The sequence below is a fragment of the Patagioenas fasciata genome, chromosome 6 (assembly GCF_037038585.1).
Source record: "Patagioenas fasciata isolate bPatFas1 chromosome 6, bPatFas1.hap1, whole genome shotgun sequence".
In the NCBI taxonomy this organism is placed as follows: domain Eukaryota; kingdom Metazoa; phylum Chordata; class Aves; order Columbiformes; family Columbidae; genus Patagioenas; species Patagioenas fasciata.
The window spans coordinates 37609742-37634537 of NC_092525.1; the positions used below are offsets into that span (position 1 = coordinate 37609742).

The 24796-nt window shown below is 44.9% G+C and overlaps 3 protein-coding genes, 1 long non-coding RNA gene and 7 other non-coding genes across 12 annotated transcripts in view; 2 read left to right on the plus strand and 9 right to left on the minus strand.

The window, feature by feature from the left end:
* ST6GALNAC3 (ST6 N-acetylgalactosaminide alpha-2,6-sialyltransferase 3) overlaps positions 1-1001 on the minus strand; it is a 249812-nt gene extending 248811 nt beyond the window's left edge. Inside the window, exon 1 of the mRNA XM_071810561.1 lies at positions 925-1001. The gene's annotated coding sequence lies outside the window, so the exon portion shown is untranslated. The remainder of the gene's footprint in view (positions 1-924) is intronic.
* Positions 1-2729, plus strand: part of LOC139828319 (uncharacterized) — a 33770-nt gene extending 31041 nt beyond the window's left edge. For both annotated transcript variants that reach the window (XR_011739819.1, XR_011739817.1), the window contains exon 4: positions 240-2729. This is a non-coding gene — a long non-coding RNA (uncharacterized lncRNA). The remainder of the gene's footprint in view (positions 1-239) is intronic.
* On the minus strand, positions 2544-24771 carry LOC136103822 (ATP-dependent DNA helicase PIF1). The gene is given in 25 exon segments (XM_071810562.1): positions 2544-5030; positions 5371-5480; positions 5483-5561; positions 6473-6618; positions 7248-7307; positions 7310-7325; positions 8112-8215; positions 8848-8992; positions 9377-9677; positions 14571-14908; positions 15077-15122; positions 15314-15344; positions 16270-16319; positions 16881-16925; positions 17260-17312; positions 17761-17786; positions 18390-18479; positions 18889-18920; positions 19167-20212; positions 21323-21393; positions 21684-21780; positions 22183-22227; positions 22494-22533; positions 23069-23117; positions 24669-24771. Coding segments are annotated over 8 exon segments (597 nt in total). The 5' UTR covers positions 8873-8992; positions 9377-9677; positions 14571-14908; positions 15077-15122; positions 15314-15344; positions 16270-16319; positions 16881-16925; positions 17260-17312; positions 17761-17786; positions 18390-18479; positions 18889-18920; positions 19167-20212; positions 21323-21393; positions 21684-21780; positions 22183-22227; positions 22494-22533; positions 23069-23117; positions 24669-24771; the 3' UTR covers positions 2544-4973.
* LOC136103824 (heme-binding protein 2-like) lies at positions 12024-14532 on the plus strand. Its single transcript, XM_065842274.2, is given in 5 exon segments — positions 12024-12103; positions 12421-12556; positions 12783-12948; positions 13637-13680; positions 13683-14532. Coding segments are annotated over 5 exon segments (549 nt in total). The 5' UTR covers positions 12024-12028; the 3' UTR covers positions 13811-14532.
* LOC136104161 (small nucleolar RNA SNORD47) lies at positions 15190-15265 on the minus strand. The gene has a single exon (XR_010651720.1). It is a non-coding gene; the product is annotated as a small nucleolar RNA SNORD47 (small nucleolar RNA).
* LOC136104153 (small nucleolar RNA SNORD79) lies at positions 16388-16466 on the minus strand. The gene has a single exon (XR_010651712.1). It is a non-coding gene; the product is annotated as a small nucleolar RNA SNORD79 (small nucleolar RNA).
* LOC136104165 (small nucleolar RNA snR60/Z15/Z230/Z193/J17) lies at positions 18745-18830 on the minus strand. Its single transcript, XR_010651724.1, has one exon. It is a non-coding gene; the product is annotated as a small nucleolar RNA snR60/Z15/Z230/Z193/J17 (small nucleolar RNA).
* LOC136104164 (small nucleolar RNA snR60/Z15/Z230/Z193/J17) lies at positions 21863-21943 on the minus strand. Its single transcript, XR_010651723.1, has one exon. It is a non-coding gene; the product is annotated as a small nucleolar RNA snR60/Z15/Z230/Z193/J17 (small nucleolar RNA).
* On the minus strand, positions 22302-22383 carry LOC136104152 (small nucleolar RNA SNORD24). The gene has a single exon (XR_010651711.1). It is a non-coding gene; the product is annotated as a small nucleolar RNA SNORD24 (small nucleolar RNA).
* Positions 22614-22681, minus strand: LOC136104171 (small nucleolar RNA SNORD75). Its single transcript, XR_010651730.1, has one exon. It is a non-coding gene; the product is annotated as a small nucleolar RNA SNORD75 (small nucleolar RNA).
* On the minus strand, positions 23467-23544 carry LOC136104163 (small nucleolar RNA SNORD74). The gene has a single exon (XR_010651722.1). It is a non-coding gene; the product is annotated as a small nucleolar RNA SNORD74 (small nucleolar RNA).
* Positions 24772-24796: the final 25 nt, after the last annotated feature.

Genomic DNA, 24796 nt, shown 5'->3' on the forward strand with positions numbered 1-24796 from the left:
TAGAGATTTTACACATCAAAATGCAACCTCTAGTAATTCAAGACTTTTCTCATGCTAGTAATAGAACCGCTTAGATTTAGCGGCAGAAGACAACTGCATGTCACGGAGTGCCTTAATACAAAATGAGGAACTTTTAATATCTGTGAGAAAAAAAACTACGTTATTAGCATTCATAGCATAGCCCGTAATGTACTGTATTTCCATGACTCAAGAGCACTATTTGTTTGATCTATTCAAAGCAATTCTGGATGGGAAGATCTAATTCATGGACACGACCTTATTACAGCATCTGACACCAACAGGACTATTGCTGATTTTCCTGCTCACCACTGGACGACTGGGTACAAACTGTAAGGGCACATTCATGTTGAATTATTATGAAAAAGTCACGTAAAGAATGAGAAGGGAGTTAAATCACTGTACAAAGATTTAAACTGGAAACTGGTAAGGTTTTAATAACATTCTGCATGTGAATTATGCTTCCAATAACACATAAATGTATCACGAAGCTTTAGCTGGTATAAAGCAGTTTCTCATGGCTTAATGTATTTGGGAAGAGAATGGCTGTACTTTGTGGTAACAGAAATGCCAATTACGAATCAAACTCATAGTTTAATTCACTTAACTATAGCTGCAGTTAAGACAAAAGCCCTGTTTAAATACTTTCTCTTCAGCTTGTGAAAGTGGAGGGACAATATTCATGTCCTTACGTTTACGGGGGAACAGAAAGGAAACTGCAGCCGTTTGCTCCCAGTGTGGCTGTGGTTTAGCTGGACTGCAGCCGCACCGCGGCCCCTCCTGCCTTCGCCTCAGGGGAACGGCCGATCCTTCCTCACCCGCCACGTTTCTACCCGCCACAGCACCTCCAGCTTTGTTACCTCTGTCCCCAGAGCACCCACCCGTGCCAATGTGAGGAACGCTTACAGCAGAGAGGCAATTTTGAAGGAGCTAACACGCTTGGTTCTTGGTGTGTGTGGTGCCTGTGCCCAGGTGTTGGCGGGAATCTCCGCGAGGAGGCGCCAGGGCAGCGCGGCGCCTGAGGCGGCTGGTTCCAACTGGTTCTGGCCGAGCCCACTGCAGGGCGCCGCTGAGCTCACCGCCGGCGCTGCCGAGGCCGCTGTGCTAACAGCTTCAAGACGGGAGAACACTGCGCAGCTGGGGGGAGCGAGGAGAAAAAGGTGCGAGAGATGAGCCCCGTGAGCACCCAGGTCAGACAGGGAGGAGGAAGAACCGGAGCTCCGGGTGCCGAAGCAGAGAATCCGCTGCAGCCCCCGGACAGACGGCGGTGGAGCAGATTTCTTCCCGCAGGACGGCAGCTGTGGAGAGGATCTGCGCTGTGGCAGGGGACAGCATGAGCTCTGGGTCCAATAAGCTGGGAACAGCACACACGTATTTGCTCGTATACTCAACTTGCCATGTGAATTGTCCTTGGGAAAGTTGAACCTGCTAAGAGCGCTTTGCCTCAGTGGGTGGAAGCAACAGCACCACCGGACATTTCAGAGATGCCTTGTGGTGGCCTCATGTAAGAAGCTGCTTGATCTTCAGATTCTTCTTCGCTTTACTTACTAATGGAGAGAGGATGAGCAGCGCTGTTCTTCCAAGTAAAGTCAGTTCAATAAAAATAAACTAACAGCTCCTGTGTTGGTGGAATTGGTTCTAGCTACAGGCGAATTAATATCCCTCTGCAAGCAAAATTGACATTTTAAGGAGTATTTGGAAGAAGAGGTTTTGATCGTATTATAAGATTTATTTACCTCTAAGGGGAGACTCTATTCACCATGTTCCAGTATTTAAAGGGTGGCTACAAAGACGACTGGGACTCCCTTTTTGCAAGGAGTCACATGGAAAAGATGAGGGGTAATGGGCACAAGTGGCTTCTGGGGAGATTCTGATTGGACAAAAGGGGGAAATTTTTCTTCATGAAAACAATCAGCCATTTGAATTATCTCCCCAGGGAAGTGATGGTTTCCCAGACACTGGACGCTTTTAAGATTCAGGTGGACAGGGTGCTGGGCCATCTTGCCCAGACTGTGCTTTTGCCAAGGAAGATTGGACCAGGTGATCCTTGTGGGCCTTTCCAGCCTGGTATTCTATGATTCTACAATATATATGTAAGCATTATTCTGTTAAAAAGGCCTCATCACAACCCCAGCTGCAGGGGAACCATTAACAGAGCCTGGCAGCTTGGATTTGTCCTGACTGCTGCTTTTAGGATTTAAATAGCAATCTTTAGCCTCAGCCCCATCTCTACATCTGCTTTAGCTGGAAGTGAGCAAGAACATCCAAATTTTACACAAGCAGACTGCTTTTGGCCTCAGGACAGCTGCCAAGCCTTCAAAAGCCATTGCTATTCAGATCCCACTGTTCCACCTCTGAGAAAGCAACCATAATATTGCATGTAAATTTAATACTAACATGAAGTATTTGTTAACCTTTGCAGGTTTAAGTTCTGTTCAGTGTTTTATCTCAAACCTCAAATTAGCACAAAAACACCCCCATACAATGGGAAAGATTTCAGACCCCTAAACCCATGAAAGCTGAAGTGAGTTACAAGATCACAATTAAAAGTTTATTTGCATTGTACACAGTCAACCCGCTTACACTCTAAATTATCTTGTTATTACAGTGGTACAGGAACTTTTAAAGAGATGTTAAAGGATTTGAACCTGCATTATCTCATTATTCTTACGCAATCCGTCAATAAATCAGTGTATTGTGTATGACTAGAAGTGCCTGGCATCATCTCCTCAACGTCTACATCAACAGTGAAACTCACTGTAACATCCCTGACCATTTCAGACCCCACACATCAACCCTGGATGCAACACAAACCCCTCATAATGGAGCAGCCCATCTCTAAAAACCCACAAGTGCAAACTGGCCCCATCCCAGCCCCCTAGCCAAGCGTTCAGTCTTTTAGGTGACCCATCAGGCTTCTCTGCCTGTACCAACAGCCCTTCCCCTCACAATTAGGGCACCCACAGCCTCTGACCACCTGCACAAGGGACATGAAGTAAAGCTGTAGGGAGGGTGGCCAGGGCACCCCCCACAGAACAGCAGCAGGAGGAAAGGAGGGGCAGTGCTGTGAGGTGGGGACATGCGGTAGGGCAGGGCTCATGTGCAGCCAAGGGAATGGAGGTGGCCAGGAAAGGCTGATGCCAGCCTGGCACAGGAGGCTGACAACCTGAGCACCCCACCCACCCCGACTGGGTACAGAGACCTGCACCAGCTCCCCTGGAGCACTGGGCTGCTACTGAGATCAGGCCCAGTGAAGGCTCTGGGAGCCCCGGGCTCATCTGCGTCAGCAGTGAAGCTGGTACCCTCCTTTCCAGGGGCATAGGAAGGTCATTTTTCAACACCTCACTAAGACAGACAAACAACTTAGGTCAAGTTCAAAGGATTAGAGGGTGTTGTTTAGGGGAAAAAGGAAAAAAAGTATACAACACAAATAGAATGAGAGTCTGAAAGAGCAGAGGTAGCTCCAGGAACAGCCTGCAGTGTGATGGGAAGGCTCTCACCTTCCACAGACTCCAGCCCAGCTTCAAGTAATTCCATCTATTCTTCTTTGAAGAAGCCATGTGCTGATACATTAAGAACCCCTTCTTAAAGTAAGCAGTCCTCAATAACTCCCGTGCTTTGGTCTTCTGCTCATGCTGTCTCTGAAACTCTACCCCCCAAGCCCAGAATAAACAACTCTCACTTTAAAAAAATATATTTTGAAATCCTACCAAAAGTCTGCTTTCTGTTATGTTAACCACTGGTTAGTCAACATCCTTCCCTGGCTTTGAGGAGAACAGCTGCCAAGAAGTGGCCTTCACCTCTACAAGGCTTTGCTACAGAGAGACTAGCATGCAAGAGATTAATTCCAGCTGCATGTTGATATTTCACCTTATTCCCACATGTTAAACATTTAAAAATATACAAGGTACTTACGCTTTAAGCAGTGTGCTAAAATACAAAGACCAAAGCTTCTCCTTTATTAAGACTTCAAAAACACGTGTTAATTCTGCTCAGCCCTGCTTTTGCTGAAGCAGGTGAAGTTACAGCTCACTTCACATGTCCTTGCCCATTATTTCCTATTGCACATTCAATTTCCACCTCATTAGTTTGATGTGTTGTTTCCAGCAGAAATTCCCTCCCATTTGAGTGAGCCTCATATGTTTAAACAAGAGGGGCTCCCACAAGCACCCATCTCATCTCTCTCGTTCCTTTCTAATAGGATAATTGATCTCCACAATTCTTGTAGTTCCATAATCATGGGTGCAAGATGTAGGACTTTTTCCTGTTTTTAACACCACCAGCTCATTTCAGAAGGTTAAAAGAAATAAAATCACACCTTATTGTATGCAACAGACTGATTAAAAGGCTATGTATTGGCATAACAGGCCACGTATAACTCTTAGTTCTGCTTGTGGATGAAGTTACGCAAAGCCTCCTGGTGGTAAACATCTGGAAAGCAAGAACACCCCAGCATGCTATGAAGAGAGAACCCAGTTCCTGGCAGCTCCTCGCTTGCAGAAGCACTGCTTTCCCTTGTGTCAGCAGCTCTTGTGAACAGGTCCAATCCATCCAGGCAAACAGGACACAAACCTTTTTGATCTCAGCTGTGGTACACTTGAAGAAAAGCACACAAGTTTCAGTCTGCATAGGTGGAGAATAAAATGCAACAAATGGACAGAAGTGTACGAAGGTCCCTCAGGCATGTCCTTGTTCAGTCATTTCATTTGATAGAATTGCATCTGTGACACACAAGTATTCAAGACTGTGGGCCCAGGGAGAGGCTACAGAAGCCTTCCAAATTTCAGAGGCATGAGGCAGAGAGACTTCTACGCATCCAGGAACAACTGAATGAAGCACACATTACAAAAAAAGAAATTCCTTTGTCTTCATCTGTGTTACCAAACACACTTAATAGCAAGATGGCTGCAAATCAGCATTCTGTCCATTGCCTCATAGAGGCCAGAAGAGCATTCTCAACTGCAGTTCCAGTTCTCCTTTTCATTAGCATCTGAATGAGTGTGTAGGGAATCCTAAAGGAAAAAAAAAATGAAAAAGAAAAACAAACAAACACAACTAAGATTTCATGTGTGCCCACTTCCCCTTCAGTCCTTACTGCAAGAAGAGGATCAAAGAACCCCAACCCTCCCTTTCACCCACAGGGCCAGGCAGTGTTATACCATCCGAACACTACAGTGGATGTTTCACCATCAAAAACTGCCCCACCACATTCTCTCTTTGCAGTTTCAAGTCTCCTACCACTACGAGTTTTTGAACAGTCTTGCTTCAGAAGAAAAAGGAAGGATCTCAGTACAAACATCTCTCATCCTGGTTGCACAAGGCAGTCTATGCTAGCATGAGATTTTTCTTTACCTGGGTTAGAAGCTGATGTCGTCTCAGTTGTTTATAGAACTGCAACACAGAAGGATCAGCTCTCACTACTTTTGAGTCAAAATCCAGAACACGGAGACCTGCAAGGCCAGGGCTCGGGAAAGGGCTGCATAAGCCTGCCCACTTTCAAAGACATGAGACAGGGAGATTTCCACACAATGTAAAGACATGCCCTATCAAAGACACAGAAAAGCTTGTTAAAAAACAAACAAAAAAAGAACACCACATTGTATGCACATTAACCTATCCTGCGAGTCTCTCAAGGTACAAGCTTGATTAAAAAAAAAAAATGAAGTCCCTTGTTTGACTACATAACTGATTAAAAGATGAGGAAAAAAGACAGTTTTGCACTGTCAGGAATTTTCCAGTAGACAGTAGGGTCCAATAACTCTGATAAGCTGCTCGTGTGAAACTCCACAAAGCCCATATACCCAACACAGCAGGAAAAGAAAACCTGTTGTTTTTATTCCTAGTAATTAACTGGTGGAACAGCCAGGCTGAGCCAGAGTTTGGGTAGATCTGGCCAGCCCTGTATGCACCAAGAGACATCCCAGGAGGCAACAGTATTTACAACATAGACCGTTTTAAACAGTGGCATGGGAACAAACTCACAGGTCCTTTACTGAGAGATGTGTTTATCAAAGCGTATGGAGTCTTCGGGAAAGGTATTACTTAGTTTGAAAAAAATACAACACACCTTTGAAGGAAAAGTTCAGCCCAAAGAGCACACCTGTGACTCCTGCACCTTCCTCACGTACACTGCAAACCTCAGGGTCACTAATGGTGATGCTGTCAGGGAAACACTGCCCTGATCAGCCCACAGCAGTGAAAAATGACAGCAAGTATAGAGTTTGCAGCACCCTTACAGAAATTCCAGGCTAGCAATACTGCTATGCACAAGCATCACAAACAGGAAAAGAGGTGCTGCCTTCTCCACCACTAAAGACACAAACACACCCTAGACCTCCCCCACAACAAAAGCCTTTCAGTTTTCCTCCCTGTTTCACCAGCAACGCGAGCTCACTCAGAAAATAAGACTTATGACGGTGTAAAAGTCTGTAGGCAGCTGCAAAAGAACACTCACCTGACTCTTGTGAATGGAAATAGCCCATGCCAATTTTAAAGGCAACTGTTGACAACTCAGATGAACTCCTGATGGTCCTTTGAAGACCCATTTCTGCATTTTGATGACCTGTGTAACCCCACATAGAAATCTAACCTTAGGCAGCCCTGTAGGAATGGGAGCAGGAGAGAAACAGGGATGTTTTCCTGACACTCATCAGCCAGGAAGCCAGAAGCCTAAGAATAGTTTTTTCCTCCCTCCTTTCCCATGTCAGTCTTTCATGAATTTTAGAGCTGCATTTAACAAAAAAAAAAAAAAAAAAAATCCCACACTAAAAAAACTAAACCCACATGCAAATAGAACATCCTGAAATTACATTTGGGACCCACTTAAGCAGGAGAATTAAACTCCGATAATTTATCAGTTGAGATGCAGAGAAAAATACCCATTGCAGGTAGCAGAACATTATTCTATGAGAAAAAACAAACAAACAAACAACAACAACAAAAAAACTACACAGCCACCAAGCCTTGCTTCAACAGAACAGACAGGAAATGCAAACAAGCATACATAGCTAGAGAATAAAGATAAGCAAACATAAGCAGCCCAACAGATAGGTACAGCTGATGCAGCACATGACACCACAGCTCATAAGAACCCCAAACCTCTCTCATTGTAGAGAAGACCTCCTCCCTGGTTTCTTTTAAGTGATCCTTATCAGGCAGTAGACAGTCAGTAATAAGTTGTTTTAATTTTTCCCCCCCTTCCTCAATAAAAGATCAAAAAGTTTACTTACCCTTCTCTTCACTTTCAAATCCTACAACAACTCCTCGTGCCCCATTCACCAGCCCTTGAGATTCTTAGCTAGCATCACCTACAGAGAAAAGGAAAAATCCCTCAGCGCTCTGGCTTTCCAGCCCATCCAGCCACCTGCAGCTCAGCTTCTAGCCAGGAAGCATAAGCATACAGCAGTTTCGTGTGGTCACAGTCACATCTTGCAACTGCAGGATACAGCACCATCTCCAGTTGGATTGAAACTGTTTAACAGCCTTTGCTTCCTAGGATTCCCAGCCACAACATTCTGCAGCACTAAGCACTTCAGTTGCTTCTGTCCCCAGCTGTGAGCTCAGATTCAGGGAACAGATTCACCTTCCCCAAACACCAGCAAGCCTAGAACCTAGCGAACAACTTCCCAAGGCAAACAGTGCTGCTGCTAAGCACAGTCCTGCATCCTTTCCACTCTGACAGCCCTAACTCACAGCAACCTGCCCAGTCCTGCAAATCTAGCAATCTGTACTATATTCTTACAGGTCAGGAGGGCTGCTGTACATGGAGCTGAGACTGCAGACGAGGACTGTCTGTGCTCTCTGCTACTTGGAAGCTTTAAACCTGATTTAAGGTGTGTGCCAAAGTCATAGTGGTCACCACTGTCCACGAGACAGGGACCTGTGCTCAAATCAAATAAATTCTCTATCTAGATAAGATTCTGAGCTGAAAGGATAAGCAGACTAGACTAGAATCTTCTGTTGGTCTGGCATAACCGTTCCTACAGAATCTGCATTCTATACATTAATCTAATATACACATCTATCTGCTATTCCTTTATTTTTTATGCCATTTGACCCACTGGTCTTTCACAAGTGTATGTGCACACACTCACCTGAGCTCCAAGCTTTAGCTCAACTCTACCACCCACAGGACACTGAGCATCAATTAACTTCACTAGCATTGGGTCACTGTCCAAAGCCTTAAAAGCGTGCACTTCTGTTAAAGAAAGAAAGATGTGACGAATTGCAATCATTGAATTCAGCAATTCATCTTTTAATACCCATTCTGCTCTGCTAATAAGACATCTTGTCACAAACCTTGTCACATCTAACAGCAGAAAGTTCACTGTTGCCTCTCTTCCCAACATACCTCCCAGAGCATGAGAAGGCTCAGAAATGAAAGGCCAGCACTAAATAAGAACTGAGCAGTCACCATTTTGAGCCTATGACTAGTTTCACTTGCTGCCAACACCAGTTCTCCAAAGAGGACTAAGGAAGATTCCCAGGGTCAGAAAGGGAGGCAGAAATTAAATAGCCCTTAATTCCAGTTTTGGCTGGATAGAGCACCGCCTTCTTGAGATGCTATGGAAAGAACCAGAGGTATGGGGGCAATAATGACCCACACTACTCCTCAGCAAGCAATGAGCTCACAATCTCTTACACACCAAAAACTAAGTTTGGATTTTTAAGTAAAAATCTGTGAAGTTCTGCCCCCAGGCAGCTCAACTACAACACACACAGCTTAGACTTGTGCTGTTGTGCATGACAGACCACCAATTCCTCCTGACACCCTATTGCATCCACTCAGAGCTCAGCCCCAAAGCCAGCAGCTTCCTCCAAGGAGTTCACCTGATAGCTGTTGCAACCGTCTCATTAGTTATTTCTACATCATCTTTATGGGTGCAGAGCCGCGTAGCCAGGATCCCATCGCACTCAGACCTGTTAGTAGCAGTCTGCATCAGCAGTCTGGTAACCTCCTCTGTGCACCTTGTGACTGGGAAAAGAAGTTTATTATTTAAAGTCATCAGGAACAGGTGTTGAGCAGCAGTAACCTTCACACAGCTGGATCAGGCTGTGCAAGCCCCAGACTCTGGAGCAATGGGCAGAGAAAGTGCAGTGTCTGCCCCAGCCCTGCCCTGGCCACTGTCAGCTCAGGATCCATTGCATTCCTCAGCAGAAATTGCAAAGAGGGACTCCAGAAAGTGTCCCACGTTGTCAGACGAGCATATATAAAACCTGTTTACATTAACTAAAGCATTTACAGCTACTGCTCCCAGCCACACGTTCCTGATAGAGCGCAGAGAAGTGACAAACTGGTCTTTCTTCTGGTCCATTAGTAGGGAGCAGGGATTACAAAGAGAGCAGAGTTTTTCCTCACCTGCCTAAACGGACTGCACTCAGGAGCGAGACAAAGGTCTTGTCAGTCTGTCTCCGCATTTTGGTCAGCTCCACGTTTATGTGGATGCATTTCACTCCAGCTTTTTGCCTGGCAAATCATTCTCTTATTAAGAAGGGAAAGAAGCAGACTTGAAGGATAAGAATACATTTCAGGTCAGTTTTGTACCAGGAAGCAGAACTTGGTTTCTTCATTAGCCTTGCAGACTAGGGGTAGTTGTGAGAAGTCCCCACAGATGATTAGCTGAATTCCTCCAAAAGGCTCATCTCGTTTTCTGACTGCTCTTGAAAAGGAAGGAAGAGAAGCTCTAAATGCTCTCCAGGACCTGCACATAGTCAGGTCTCAGAAGTTACTCCTCAGTCTGCCAGTATATTCAAACATACACTCCCTGCGGTAAAAGACTATTATCCTTAGCTGAGTCAGAAGAACTCAAATAATTAACCAATGCTATTATAAGGCATTTGTTTTGCTTTTGCCTACCTATCCCAGCTATCCTTACTCATCTTGGTTCCTTGGTAGCTGTTATACTGCTTCTTTCTCCAACAAAGAATTGCTGGACACAGCATAGACAGCCATGGCTGGGAAGTGGGGACATGATCAAAACCTATCTCAAGATAAAGGCCTGCTGGCTGTGAATTCATGCTTCCTTCCAGTCCTATGCCAATGGTTGCCTTCCACCCATTCACATAATCAGAGGAAGGAAGCAACCTGGAAATTCAGAGAAAGTACTTTCTTTTAGGTGTTTGACACTTGCCTCGCCGCTGCCTCCAGCCTGTCAAAGAACTTGCCATCCACCATGGAGATCTCATAGACAATCAAGTGCTGGCAGGCCAGCCAGTGCTGGCGCACCCCAGGCCCCTCTGCCAGCTGAACACACTGTTCCAGCGGTGCCTTCCCAGAGCCCATCCCTGGCAGGGGAAGAAGAAGGCAAAACTTTGGAAAGTTCCTGACTCTTTGGGAAGAGGTTGGACTAGCGGTTCAGAAACAAATGGAACCTCACACCCACTTTCCAGTACAAAGAAACACGAGTGACAGGGCAGCGGCTTCTTGTGTGGGCAGCTATAGACAGGTGAGGAGAAATGAAAAATAACCTCAAAGTTTGTTCTGTTACCCAAGAAACAATTAAGTTATACTCTGACAATGTACCATGATCTACAAATCAAGACAACTGCTCAATTAACTACATAAAGTACAAAGGACATTGTAATGTAATAGATAAAAGAGACTTTCTGGGGATGTAGGTCTACAATCTACCTCCTAAAGACAAAAATCATAAATGAAGGCACCTAGAATCTCAAGACTTTTAACCGGATGTGATAATTACAATAGCAATTTTGACAATGAGCCAGCACTGGGCCCTTGTGGCCAGGAAGGCCAATGGTACCTGGGGTGGATTAGAAGGGGGTGGTCAGTAGGTCAGAGAGGTTCTCCTGCCCCTCTACTCTGCCCTGGTGAGACCACACCTGGAATAGTGTCCAGTTGTGGCCCCTCAGTTCCAGAAGGACAGGGAACTGCTGGAGAGAGTCCAGCGCAGCCACCAAGATGCTGAAGGGAGTGGAGCATCTCCCGTGTCAGGAAAGGCTGAGGGAGCTGGGGCTCTGGAGCTGGAGCAGACTGAGGGGTGACCTCGTTAATGTTTACAGATATATAAAGGGTGAGTGTCAGGAGGATGGAGCCAGGCTCTTCTCGGTGACAACCAGTGACAGGACAAGGGGTAATGTGTACAAACTGGAACACAAAAGGTTCCACTTAAATTTGAGAAGAAACTTCTCAGTGAGAGTGTCAGAGCCTGGCCCAGGCTGCCCAGGGAGGTTGTGGCGTCTCCTCTGCAGACATTCAAACCCGCCTGGACACCTTCCTGTGGAACCTCAGCTGGGTGTTCCTGCTCCATGGGGGGATTGCACCGGATGAGCTTTCGAGGCCCGTTCCAATAACATTCTGTGATTTTCATTTTTTTTCGCCTGATTTCAGGACAGCAAGAGGAAGTGGAATGTTTATGTGTCTGCAGCTTCCTCCTTCCACCTGAAGGCTACCTAGGAAAGCAGCTACACATTCATAAATACAGAATATCTCATCTATTCACAGGCCTCTGGGGCTAAAGGCCTTTAAGAAAGGCATTCTCTATTATGAGGGCCAATAAAGGTATGGGCACAGTCAATGACAGAGTGCCCATCAACACAAATACCTTTTCATTGAGGCGCAAATTGGCTGGAGTCCTCAAGTCCTTTTTACTTACACATTTCCACACAACTCCCACTTGCCGGACCTCAATCTTCTGTTTTTCAGCCAGAAAATGCCTTCATTTCACCAAGAAGCAAAGGCAGCTTGGAGCTTCTTGATCTGTGTTCTCTCCTTCAAGGGTTTAAAGGATTTCAGCCCTGGTTGTTGAATCATTGGGGATAAGCAGTGGAATCCAGGCCTTTCACAACTTCAGAGACAACTGCTTTTTAGAAAGCACCAGCCTTTTCCCTTAACTTTTCTAGTCACTTCTCAGCAAGCGTTGAAAGGTTTGAGACCAGAGGCTGAGGAAAAGCTCTTTGACATTAGGCAGAGAAGCCATAGTGCTGTCTTCCGCCCTATTTTACACTGCACTGATTGAAGAGCGACCCATGTCTGTCTTTCAGCTCTGGCAAGATGATCAAATCCTTCAAGCAAACATTTCTGTCCCTGGATCTGCAGTCCCCTCGCTGGAACTCAGTGGAGCCAATGGTAAGTGCTAAAATCAAGAGGAAGGGAGCTCTGTGGAGCTGATGAAGAGCTGGGATTCCCAGCCTGTTTAATTCTGGGAAGCATTACTATAGACACTGTTCACACCTAGTTGCAAAGGGAGAGAGCAACACCTATTTGTAAGTTCTGAGTAGCTCAGCCTAAGGCAGAACAGCATGGTTTTACAAGGGAGGAATCAAATAGTTTGATGTTGGGGGTGTGCCTAGAGTATGCAACAAAGAGTGTTATCTCACTGCAACAATATTTTCATAACCTTCAATACTAATCTTATGGTCACTGCGACTTTTGCTAACTTTCAGGCAAAGGATTATGAACTGCGTCAGTATGAGACTGCCAAGTGGGTCAGCACAGTCATTTGGGGAGAGACCCAGAATGAGAGGATGCGCCAGGGCTTCTGGAAACTCTTCCACTACATCTAAGAGAAGAATGAAAAAGGTACAATGTGCTGGTTTTGAACTGCAAGAAGCACAAATGGGAGATTAAGCCGAATAGCATAAGACAGTAGATGAGCTATAGGACATCCTTGTGCCTGTTGGCCCATTCTACATGTGAAGCTGCTTTGGTATCTCATTTTAGGATACTTCTGCATCATCCCTCACAGCAGCACCCAGGCACTGTCTTCCCTTGCTGCTCAAGGCAAAACTTCTTCCCTCTCCTCTAGAAATGAAGATTGATGTGACTGTACCAGTGACATGTCTGATAAAATCTGGCTACGCAGACTTAAAGATCTCTTTCTTTGTGCCATTTAAACATCAGGACTCCCCAACACAGCCAACCAACTTGGATGTGTTTATCAAGGAGCGCAAGGCAGCAGCTGTCTTTGTGCAGTAAGCAGCACCAGCGCAGCTGACTAACAAAGGCTGCTACTGAAATGGCTTCATCTATTAAGTCTGGACTATTCTTTCTCACAGTTGTGGATATATCCTGCTGTTCAGAGCCTTCACTGGCAAAAACCTGGCCATTTTCAAATCTTTCTTATGCTTAGATGTCCTAAGAACAAAGAGAAATGACCAAGTTTTGAAACATTGATTATTTAGCAGACTCTTCAATATTGCATTGAGTGGGTTTTTATAGAAACACAGTCTACGGAATCCTCTGCTCTTGGACACACTCTGTGCTACAGAACATCTAAATTACTCTTCCAGCCCCCTTTATTTATAATCCCAAATACCCACAAAACCTGCAAGGCTGTTATTTATTACAGGAAAATCACACAAAGCTACACTTTCCCCCTCTGCATGTGCTAATGTCACAGGTAACAATCTGTGTCAGATAATGCTCTGAGCATTGCCAGCAACTTAAGTTTTGGCATTTTTTTTAAATCCTACCTTTTAAAACAGCACAAATAGCCACATGCTCCCTGACATCTAGTTCTGCACCATTTACCTAGTAACTACAAACTGCATCTGAAGTGCTCCAACACTGCATGCTTTGCAAGCCTAAGATTTCCTTCTGTGAAAATAAGCAAGCAGGGGCATGAACTCCTTAACAACACAACCTTTTCACTTCTACCAGGTCCTTTGGTGGATTTGCCTCCCCAGAGAAATATGCTGATGAAGCTAAGTATTGGCCAGAATCTTAAGAAACAGAGGCCAACCATTCCATTAAGACTTTTTCTATACTGCAGGCTATGCCAGTCCCTTCAAGCTCTTCAACAGGCACAACAACGTGTGGTATTTTAAAAAGTAACAGTGGGCAGGCAGGGTGGAATATTAGGAGGCTACTAATCAGCTCTGGATGAAAACAGACCTTATTAATGGCTTTTGCTTTAGTGCAGAAGAGATTTAATTTGCACATGGACACAGCATGATGTCTAATTTATGTTCTCTAGGATGAAATACTTTTGTAGCTAAAAAATATTTCAGCTCTTTCTACAAGATTGTACCAGCTCAAGTGGGAGGGAGATATGACAAACTCATTCCGCTTATTGAAAGCTTCTAGGAAACACTAACCTGAAAATATTTCTACAGAACAGTTTGGACATCTAGTTCTACTTCTCATTAGAAGTGCTACAGCAATAGCTCAAGTCTAATGGAGAATGGCTCCTCCATAGAGCTAACTTTGCCATATTGATATCACTCCTGAGACAACAAAAAGATGAGGGAAATTAAAAGAATTTTTTTAAGAAACCTACCATTAATGAGTTTTGGGCAACAGTAACAGCTTAGCAGGCGCTAGTGCCTCACATGCAGTAACATTATCTTTTTTAATAGCGTTATTTAAATCCCCCCCACCTCTACCCACATTTTTCCTCATGGGGGCTGGCCACTGTCTTGCTCCAGACTAATGCCAGTGACCAGATTAAACTAAGAGTTCGGTGGAAAAGGGTGAGCAGCATCCAACCTGTACGCTTATTCTGCACACACCATCTGCACCTCAACACGTAATACCAGACTTATTGGTGGCCTGTCCTTTAGGAGCAAACACACAAGTAGCATTCAGCTCTCACCTTCAAAATAAAGACTTGTTCAATTATTTAACTTTGTCCAAATCTTGGTATTGTGAGGTCAGCTGCAGTCAACATCCAAGTTAGAAGATACTTGCAGGACTAGCATTTGAACTAGTTTAGACCCTGCTCTAAATCAGGCATTTGAAGCTTTTATCAAGTAGACTAGAGCTGTTTTACAGCAAGCTGTTCAAACCAGAAAACAGTTCACAACAGGTAGAGTTTACAAGTTTTTATTGGTTCCAATCAGTATCAGCCAAACATTATCAGTGTGGTAAAAAACCTCTTCAGTTTTTAATGCTGTTCATGCAAGTGTAACCCATCGTTCGGCAATCTTCCACCTATTACAACAGACATAACCATTATAAGGAACCAAACCGGCACAAGAAGCTTGCTGGGAACAACTCAGACCTTAGATTTTCATCTCTGTTCAGAGAGAGAGTTCAAGGCAAAGGTTATCATCATTTGTTCCAGCAAATAAATTTAATTATTCCTACAGTTACACTCACCTTCTTAGTTCTTCTTGGAGTAGTTTCAAAGCTGCCTCCTCCTCACCTAAGGCAAGAAAACACAATTAACATACACAGTAACACAACTGCTGTAAGCTCCAGAGCAGCTTTGTAACCTCAGAGAAAAGTGGAACGGAAATGGTGATATCACAGTCATTCATTTGGCAGAATCAAATATCATCAGTGGCTACAGATTTTCCCAGAAGTTAAGAGAATTCATCTGCTGTGCAGTCTTACCCGGTGAGGTTGCAGATAGCACGGTCCTTCCCTGAGAAAGAGAGAAGCTGTTTCAGAATAACAGGCACCACTCCATGCAAGTTTAATTATTTATCTATGAAGTTCCATCCACTGAACTAATTTTACCTACAAGGAGGCTGCATTTTAGCTGGTACATGACTGAACAACAAGAACTTTAACTTGCAACACCCAGATAAGATATGTACAGATTAAAAATGCTAAATTGGAAACACAGAATTACTAACATTGGAAGAACTGGGAAAAAGCTACTACTTGCTTTGTGATCCTGTCTCTCCCTGACAGGAAGCTTTATTCTGTCTGCTGGAGGAAATTAGTTGGTACAGCAATCACCTGGAACTTGATCCTACTTTTATGTACAGCCAACATAACCAAGATTAGCAAAAATTAATGAGTAGCGACAACCACAGCATAGAAGTGTTGGTTTTTTTTAATTCAAGAGTGCAGCGTTACAGTGTCAGTTCACAGAACAGCCAGACACATCAGCTATGAGTTATGACAGCTGTTTGCTAATACACATCCTGCTGTACTACATATTTAATACCTTACTGGATAAGTGGTCTCCACTGATTCAGTTTCATTTTCATTGTGTGAAGACATTCAACAATAAAACCCTAGTTTTAAGAGTCACTGAGGCCACATCTTCTGTTCACACAAACAGAACCCTACATGAAGGTCACCACTGACTGCAGTTCAGGAATTGTCAGGGCATCTGTTCCAAAAGAGCCCTTCCTTTTCAAGTCAACTTGAAAACTACATAGAAGTGGATTCTTGCTACAAGCATTATTCCCACACTAGCTGAGAGTAGGAGAATCAGCATACAATAGAGGAAGACAAATCAGATCCATTACAGGACTAACTTTTGGCACTACTATCTAGATGTTTAGCACAAAGACAATATTCCAGTAATTATCAAACCCCATGTATTCCACACTTACCTCAGACATGTTAGTCTTGTTTTTCACACAAACTGCCCACAAGCTTCACTCTGTAACAAGTGCATTTTTATTAACACACTCTCCTTGGCAGCGGTTCAAGAGTTAGTTTGAATGTGCGTACTGTTTCAGTGCAAGAGTCCTCCTCAGGCTCTTTCAGAGAGATTCCCATTGCTTAGAACAAATCATCACAAACAGTACATGCTTAGAGAAGCTTAATGTTTTGTTACTTCTGTTCCTCCTTAAAGGACTAGACTTCCGCCTTTCAGACCTTACTCCCAACCAATCTTCATTCCCATCATGTAAAACCTTTAATCCAGCCATAGAGACAAATAATTTACCACATTACACCAACTATTTGAGATCAGTGCTATTCCCTGAAAAATCTCACTACTTAATTTAACCTCTAAAAACTTAAATGGCAAATAATTGTACTGGTTTTGGTTAGCACAAGCTCTGCACTGGCGGGTTATCACACATTCTTTCTTGTTAACTAGAAACTCAAGCAGCCCATAGCACTTACATCATTTCAACTACTCCATACTATTGCTTTTCAGTTACAGAAAGAAGTTAATATTCTCAAGTTGTAAAAAAAGTCGAAGTAAGCAGCTTACCAAGCAGATGTCACAGAGTATCCAGCAGTTCTCCCATTCTCAAATCTAGGATACACACATAAGAAAATGAAATGTCTGTCCAATGCTGATGTTACTCTAGCACCCCACAACTTCCAGAAACTCCTTTGCCCATTACCTTCACAACCATCCTTGTACCTTATCACTGCCTTTGGTCACAAAGTGTGAGATTCAATCCCTAGGACCTCAGGTAACTGAACTCTGCTGATAAGCTGTGATTTACTGGTAGCGGTAAGAAAATCATCAAGGAACCTTCTGCTTAACACCACAGCTACACCACAATTAGAGCCCAGCATCTAATAACCTCCCCAGCACCTATCACACAGTTCTGACCAGTCAAATGAGTTTTCTGGCTACTTACTTCTGCTGGTAGCGCCACCAACTGCACCACCCCACAGCTGCACCGCAGCAGCCCTGGAAGAAAGCAGTGTCAGTCAAGTACAGAAGCGAGCACACAAGGATGAAATCTTGTCAGGCGCCTGAAGTCAGATAGAGCTAATTGCAGACCTCCAGGACTGAAGTCAGGGCAGTCATGTCTCATCACACAGGCAGCTCGTGCTGTCAATCACTCAACAGCTATCTGCTTTAGGCTAAGGTTGCTACAGGGAAGAGGGCAAATACACAAATAGCACAACTCTGTGAGCCCACAGGCACACAGTGAAGAGTTTAGCTCAAACGAGCCTGCCAAGGCTGGGCCTTAGCCAGCATGTCCCCCCTAAGCATCCTTTGCTTTTGGACAAAATGCAAGCAGCAGTGAACACTGGCCCCTTGCACCACCCTCCCAGCTTACGTGCAGTTAAATACTTGATTTCTAGGCAGATTTTTTTAATGCTAATACTTGCAAGTTAAAACAACTACTTACATCAGAATGAGAAGTGCCTCAGAAGCCTGCAAAGGAAAAGTTGCTATCAGGCAGAGGCCAGCAGAAAGTTTCAGCACAAGAACAGTTTCAGTGAAATACTGTATCAGTGTTTAGTCAAGTTTTATCCTCATTGGGATCAGAGACCTGATTCAACATCATCTACAGTAAACTGCAACGTTCCCAAACCCCCTTCCACATGCAGGGCCTACAGCCAATCCCCAACACCCCCAAGATGACAATTCCTCAGCCCCAGTCACCACTGGAATTGCAGAAATGAGCCAGTGTCTGAACCGCAGAGTTCAGTGACTTGAACTTTGTGTAAACATCTAAGTTGGCCTAAAATGGGAAAAGCATTGCAGAAACTAAATTTACAGGACTGCTGCATTCACCATTCAAGGTCTTAACAGGCACATTCTAGAATTCTTTACCACCACAAAATAATTACTTGATTTTACTGTGAAGCATGGGGGATATGAAGGAGCACTTAGGCTACTAGTATCTTTGCTTCAGATTCTCCAGAAACAAAATGGATTTGTAGACCCTCTTATCTCCAAAAGCAAACTCCCAAGAGCAAATACAGCACAACCGAGCACAGCATCCATGTAAAAAAAAAAAATCTTTTAAATTACCTGCAATTAGGAAGGCCTTGTGTTCAACATCAGTAACAGGTTAAACAGCTGCTCATGTTGGAGGCACAGGAACCCTCCATCTAGGGCACCCTGGAAAGCAACAGAACACCTAGAGAACTTGGAACACTAACACCAGATCAAAAAAGATTGTGTTACTGAAATAGCAAAATTATCCTGCTGTATTTGTGCTTCACAAACACAGCCTACTCTACTCTTCTACTCCTACCACTTAGTTTTTGATGTTCAGCCCATTTACTGATCTTCCAACACAAATTTTCAAAATATTCATGGAGCAAAATAGTGTTTCACCCTCATTTTTAATGTTTTGTCTGTCAAACTTAGCCTAAGGTACCAGAGGCTGCATCAGATAGGAGCGAAAGACAGTAACAGCGTGATCAACATGGTTCATCTGCTGAACTATGCCGTCATCACACACAGCCTTTTCACACAGCAGGGATATAAATTAGTTTTTCCAGATGCAGGTAATACAATTATTTACCTTGCACAGCTTATAGCTTCATCTCCCAAAGCCTGCAACAGAAGAAAACAATCATTCAGATTCCCCACATCTTTTGTGGGGAAGGTTCCAGTCAGATTTCGGGCTTGAGGAAGGTTTGAAGTGACCCCAAGAGTGCGATTAAGATGCCAACAAGGTCAAATGCCACCAATCAAGCCACTTTTATTGCACAAATGCGAAGAGATAGAGCAATAGGAAAGGCAGGAAATGTCAGAAGGAAACGAAGCAAGCATTCGGGAAGAGAAGCAAAGGATAGTCACCACCATGGATCCAGCGGCGTCCCGTTGGTCCTCAGTCTTCAGTTCTTTGGTGGTGGATGCCCAGAGCAGCTTGTTTCCATGGTCCTAGCCCAGCTGTGGTGCCTGATAAGCAAAGGATTGATCATGCTGCTTCAGCAAGTTCATACAAGTTTCTTTGCAAGCTGCAATGTTTCACAATTCCGCCTTGTTTCATCCGGCAGGCAAACGCAAGCTTTGAGACAATTAATTGATTTCAGTCTCTCACACCAACCCACGGCTCAAAGACAGCTGTCTTGGTTCACAGATCACTGTCTTCATGGTCCACAGTGGTGACAGAGGGATAGTAAAGTAGGAAAAGAGCATTTTTTTCATGCAACTTTCACAACTGAATGTTTTGGTTGATACACTGCTCAGGTATATTTAATACTGCCTGGTGGTATGGTGGCTATAAACTGAGTATTGGTTACAACATGCTGAATTAATTATGTTAATTAGAATGATACACAGTCAAAACAACAACATCGCTACACCACACAACATATAAAACAAGATGCGCTTAATCCACGGAGCACCTGGAAGCCATGAGAGGGCATCAAATTCCCAACCTTTCCCGGTCTGGATGGGGACATGGGCTACTTCCCTTATTCTAGAAGCTATCTGTTTAATAATCTCACCATTGTCATCGATTTTTAGACAACAGTTCGAATTATTTAATTTGTCACAAACACCTCCTTTCTCAGCCAGCAGGTAGTCATGAACCATGCGCTGTTGCAAAGCTGCCGGCCGCATTTTTGCAGCCTTGTCTGCCAACAGACCAGGCGCCCGAGGGGTCTCATTGCTAATGTTTTCCAAAGCATCTTGTAACCGAATAATGAGATTCAAATTATCAACAGGTTCTTGAGCACCGCTAATCACTTCACTTGGGTTCCAGGTGACAGGACCATAGTGCTGGATGATCCGTTGAAGGGGCCACATTTGGCCACTACCACCCACTACAGCAATATTAACAGATCGCTTACTTCGTGAAAGATCATCAGATAGCCTGACACCCAGATTCTTGCCATCGCCTTCGGGGAGCAGAAAAAACAAGGGATGAATGACCCCAATATAACATACTCCAGTCCAATTTGCTGGTAGCAGTTTGTACGCGTGCTGCCCACACACCCAGTAGTGGCCCTTTAAGGCTCGAGTTCCATTTTCAAACAGACCTGTGGGAGTCCAGGGGGTTTGAAAATAAGTGGTGTTACTTGTCCCCAGAGGGTGATATGGCTCCCAGGTCTGGCGCCTGTTGGGGTCTGTAACACTACAAAACCAGGCGCCAGATGTTCTTCCCCATGTACACGAAGTACTAATATTATAAATCAAACTATAATTATCAATAATTTCTCGTCTACGCCTAGAGTGGAGGCTCCAACACAGATATTCTCCAGTCGGCAATTTGGAAGTTGACCCAGAACAATTGTTGGTACCTTCAGCAGGAAGGACTGCCCAAGTTATCTTTCCCTCTGTGGGTAAGGTACTATCATAGAAAGTAACTCTCAACTGGTTAACAGGGGACCAAAAGCCAGAAAAGCGTTTTCGGTGTCCAGTTTCATTTATCCAGGCCCATCCTAGCTGCCGAGGTACAAAAGATTCATCAGTGGAGTTGAACAATTCACAGTATTTCTGCAGCTCCGAATGCAAAAACAGTGGATTGTCTCTGACTCGTGAGCAATTAACAGGCTTGCAGCCATCAATGAGGCAATGGTTTCCATACGTGTAGGTCCAATTGCATTTACTTGTTCCCATAAAGACACCACCTTCCTGAGTTCGATTCAGACAATACTGGCCCTGAGCTGGGTACCGAATTGGCCAGGGTGGTGGTGCATCTTCCTCCCAATAGGTACCATTCTCCACCTCGCTGTAATTGCTCACCAGCCACTCAGGAGAAATGGGGACAGAGGTCCAGGGCCAGCTTTCCAGGCCGAGCGGCCCTCCGCACACCCAACAATTGGTAAGATTAAATGTATGTGCCACAGAATAACCTAAAGTCACAAACTCATTTTCCCATTCTCGGCTAACACTTAAGCTGAGGCCTCCCCAGGGGACAAGGGCAGAGAAAACAGTCGCCCAAAACAATGTCTGCAGTGATATAGGATACATCCTAAAAATATCAACAAAGCAATAAGTATCAATACTATATAAGGAATTAAAATCCAGATGAGGGTCCTCTATCCTGGCTCAGGATGTTTTTCTCCGCAGAGTTTGTCTGCAAGAGAGAAAAGAAAACATCCTCGGTTCGTTTTGGGTGCTGGAGGTAGGTTACTATCAAAAGGATGGGATGACCCATCCTGTGTGTATTAAGCTTTTGCTCTTTCCCATTAGCATCCTTTGCCTTCCAGGCATATTTATTTAACAGGGTTTCAAGTACCAACAGCACATTCCCTACAGTGGGAAGGTCAAAGAACACAGGTTGGCCAGGAAAACAGGAGGGATTTTCAGGGCCATCAGGATCAGTTTTAATCTGCAAAGCAACAGCACAGTATTTCCAAGTCTTACCTTCTCACTAAGTGGAGTAGTCAGCAAACCACACGTTTTATAATTCTTCCAAACACTGGGAGCTGCTTGCACAGCTTGTATCTTCATCTCCCAGAACCTGTAACAACAGAAAATAATAAATCGCATTCCCTCAGCCTTCATGGTCAAGCCTACACCTGCCAGCAAGAGATCACAAGAGCCAGACACATCAGATAGGAGCGAAAGACAAAACTGTTCTTCACAGTATATTCTGCTGAACTATGCCATCATCACTGTATCTGCCTTGGAATCAGAGTACCAAGCCATCGCCTCTTGTGACAGTTTTGAAAAATTGAAGTTCCCCACATAAAACACAAATATTCAAGAGTTTTTGAATAACAGGAAGCACCATTTTTTTCCACAGATCAGTGGAAATGAACCCCAAAATGTTTCCTCCTCATTTTAAATATCCCACCCTTTCCACCACAGTGCTTTAACAGCTCCATGGAAGAAACCCCTACATAAACTTCACATCTCTCACCAGGTGATGTTACTCTTCAGGTCTTTCAAGTGCACAATTCAAATCCTGGAAGAAAAAAATAAAAGCTTATGAACAGTATATTCAGGAATCAAAACATCAAGAGGAATTCTAACTTGTTGTGCCTCAGAGGAAAGTTATGGTGGTAAATGTGCTCATCATCCTCTTGATCAAGAGTAGCAAATAAATGTCATCATTGTGGCACAAAAGGGAAAACTTAGGTCAGGGATTAAAGTCTGTCTATTGATGATATTAGAACAAAAGATAAAAACACTAAGTGCCTTTTAATGTTGAATTTTGAAGTTATTTTTTACCTTGTGAAGTAGCATCAAGTCTCCATATTCAGCAGCAGATCTGGAAGAGACAGAGCAGTTTCAGACACCTGTAGAACCAGAGGGAGTTCCTCTGGCAGTGACAGCAAGCACAGAAAAAAAAGCCTCAGCACAAGAGTTTTCAGAAATCACTTCTGTCCACTACTCTTATACTGAAACCATCATAGGCTCTTTGCTTTAGTTCACATCAAACCTGATCGTTACAGGTTCTTTTTGAAACATGCATCAGGCACTTTTCTCCAAACACCAAACTATTAATCACCATGCACAGTGAAACAGCAGCAATGAAGGAAAAAATGCATCTAGGGTACTATTATAGCCTGGCAAGAGGCTGGATTAGTGGTTCAGAAACAAATGGAACCTTACACCCACTTTCCAGTACAAAGAAATAGGTGACTTTTCCCAGCAGAGTCAGGACTGCCTGAAGAGACACCAGCTACTGGATTACAAACACCAGTCCTATAGTCTCCTGAGATACAAGAGTACTCCAGGCCAGTTGCTCTGAGTGTACCTACACTTTAATTCTCAACTCAAACTATCTCAGAAGTAGCACTTACCTGTTTCAAAGCCATCACAGAGGTAAGAGTGTAGTTGCTACATCTTAAACTGAAAACAAAAGATAATCTATCAGTTTTTCTTCTTTGAAGAATCAAAATGTCCCGTTCACACATTCTCTTTTAAAAAATGCAAGTAAAATTCAAAACAGTGTCCTGAGCCTTACAGGAAAGCTCTCCCCAACGTAATCTACACTTCAGCTCTTTGAAGAGACCAAGCCACCAAAGTGCATGCTAGCTCGTATTTAAGCAGGACAGAACCACTAAAATTCTTTATGTTCTCCAGCTTCAGTTCCAGTGAGTAATCACCAGGTCGGCCCAGCAGCCATGAACTTCCTTTGGCTGTTCAGACATGACCACACAGCCTCAGCCATGGCAGACACATCACTACGCACTATTCCATGCCCAGCTCAGATATGTTGGTATTCATCACCCTCTCAGATGTCCCTACCAACATAGTTTTCATCATGTGCAGGCACATGGAACTCCAGGTGATCTACCACACTGCTTTGTTAACAGGGGGTATTGAATTGTAACTCTTAGGAAGTCAACATTACCCAGAGCACGTGGCAGGGCTAAGGCTGTCTCCTCGTGCACCAACAGGCTATTCTGCAGGGGACAACCTCCACCTTCCCCACAACCCAGCATCTGCTTCCAGGGATTAATTCGGAGGAGGAGGAGGAGGCAACCCTTTATCCTACCACAACACACTTCACACAAAAATGCCCATTTATCAGTCAAAGCTTCCTCCATAAAACCTAATAAAAAAAAGAACTAAGGAAGCTGAAGGGAGACCTTCTGATCTCTGAACTGCCTGAAAGGTGGCTGCAGCCGGGGTGGGTCGGGCTCTGCTCCCAAGGAACAAGCAACAGGACAAGAGCAAACAGCCTCAAGTGGCACCAGGGAGGTTTAGGTAGGACACTGGAACAATTTCTTCCCCAAAGGGCTGCGGGGCATTGGAACAGGCTGCCCAGGGCAGTGCTGGAGTCACCATCCCTGGAGGGTTGGACAGACAGACATGAGGTTCTCAGGGACATGGGGCAATGCCAGGGGTGGGGGATGGTTGAACTCGATGATCCCGAGGGTCCCTTCCAACCAAAGCAATGCTATGGCTCTATAGCTTGTCTCTGCAGCAAGCACATGCCACCCCATCACCTTCCAGCAGTATTTCCCACGGGAAAAGGGCTCCCAGGTGAGACCCCGCAAAGCCAACAGCACTCCACTTCTCAACCTCCACCACCCGGGCCGCACCGAATCCCAAGGCCCGAGCCCCTGCCTTCCCCCTTCGCTCACCCCCAGGGCGCTTCCAGTCCTTAAGTCCGAGGTTCCCCGGGGCCGCCATCACCGCGGGGCCTGCGCGGGCCTCCCCTCCCCGTAGCCATGAGGGGGCTCCACGGGTCTCCGCTCCCCCAGTGCCGCCACGAGACGGAGTCTCCTCAGGTCTCCCCAGCGGCCTAGGCCGCAGAGCGGGGCCCGGTGGCTCAATCCGCCGCCATCCTCTCCCACCAGCGCCCATCGGTGACCACGCCCCACCCGCAGCGATCCCGCATCGCCCCCCGGAGCGGCGCAGGGCTGCACCGCGCGGGAAACCCCCTCCACTAACCGGCGGGATCACGCCGATCACTCCCTCTGCTACGCCGCAAACCGAAAGGCCTAATGGCGGCCTACGCGCCCTTTATATAGCGCCGGTGCCGGTCACGCGGGAAGGCGTGGCTTACGGGAGGGCGTGTC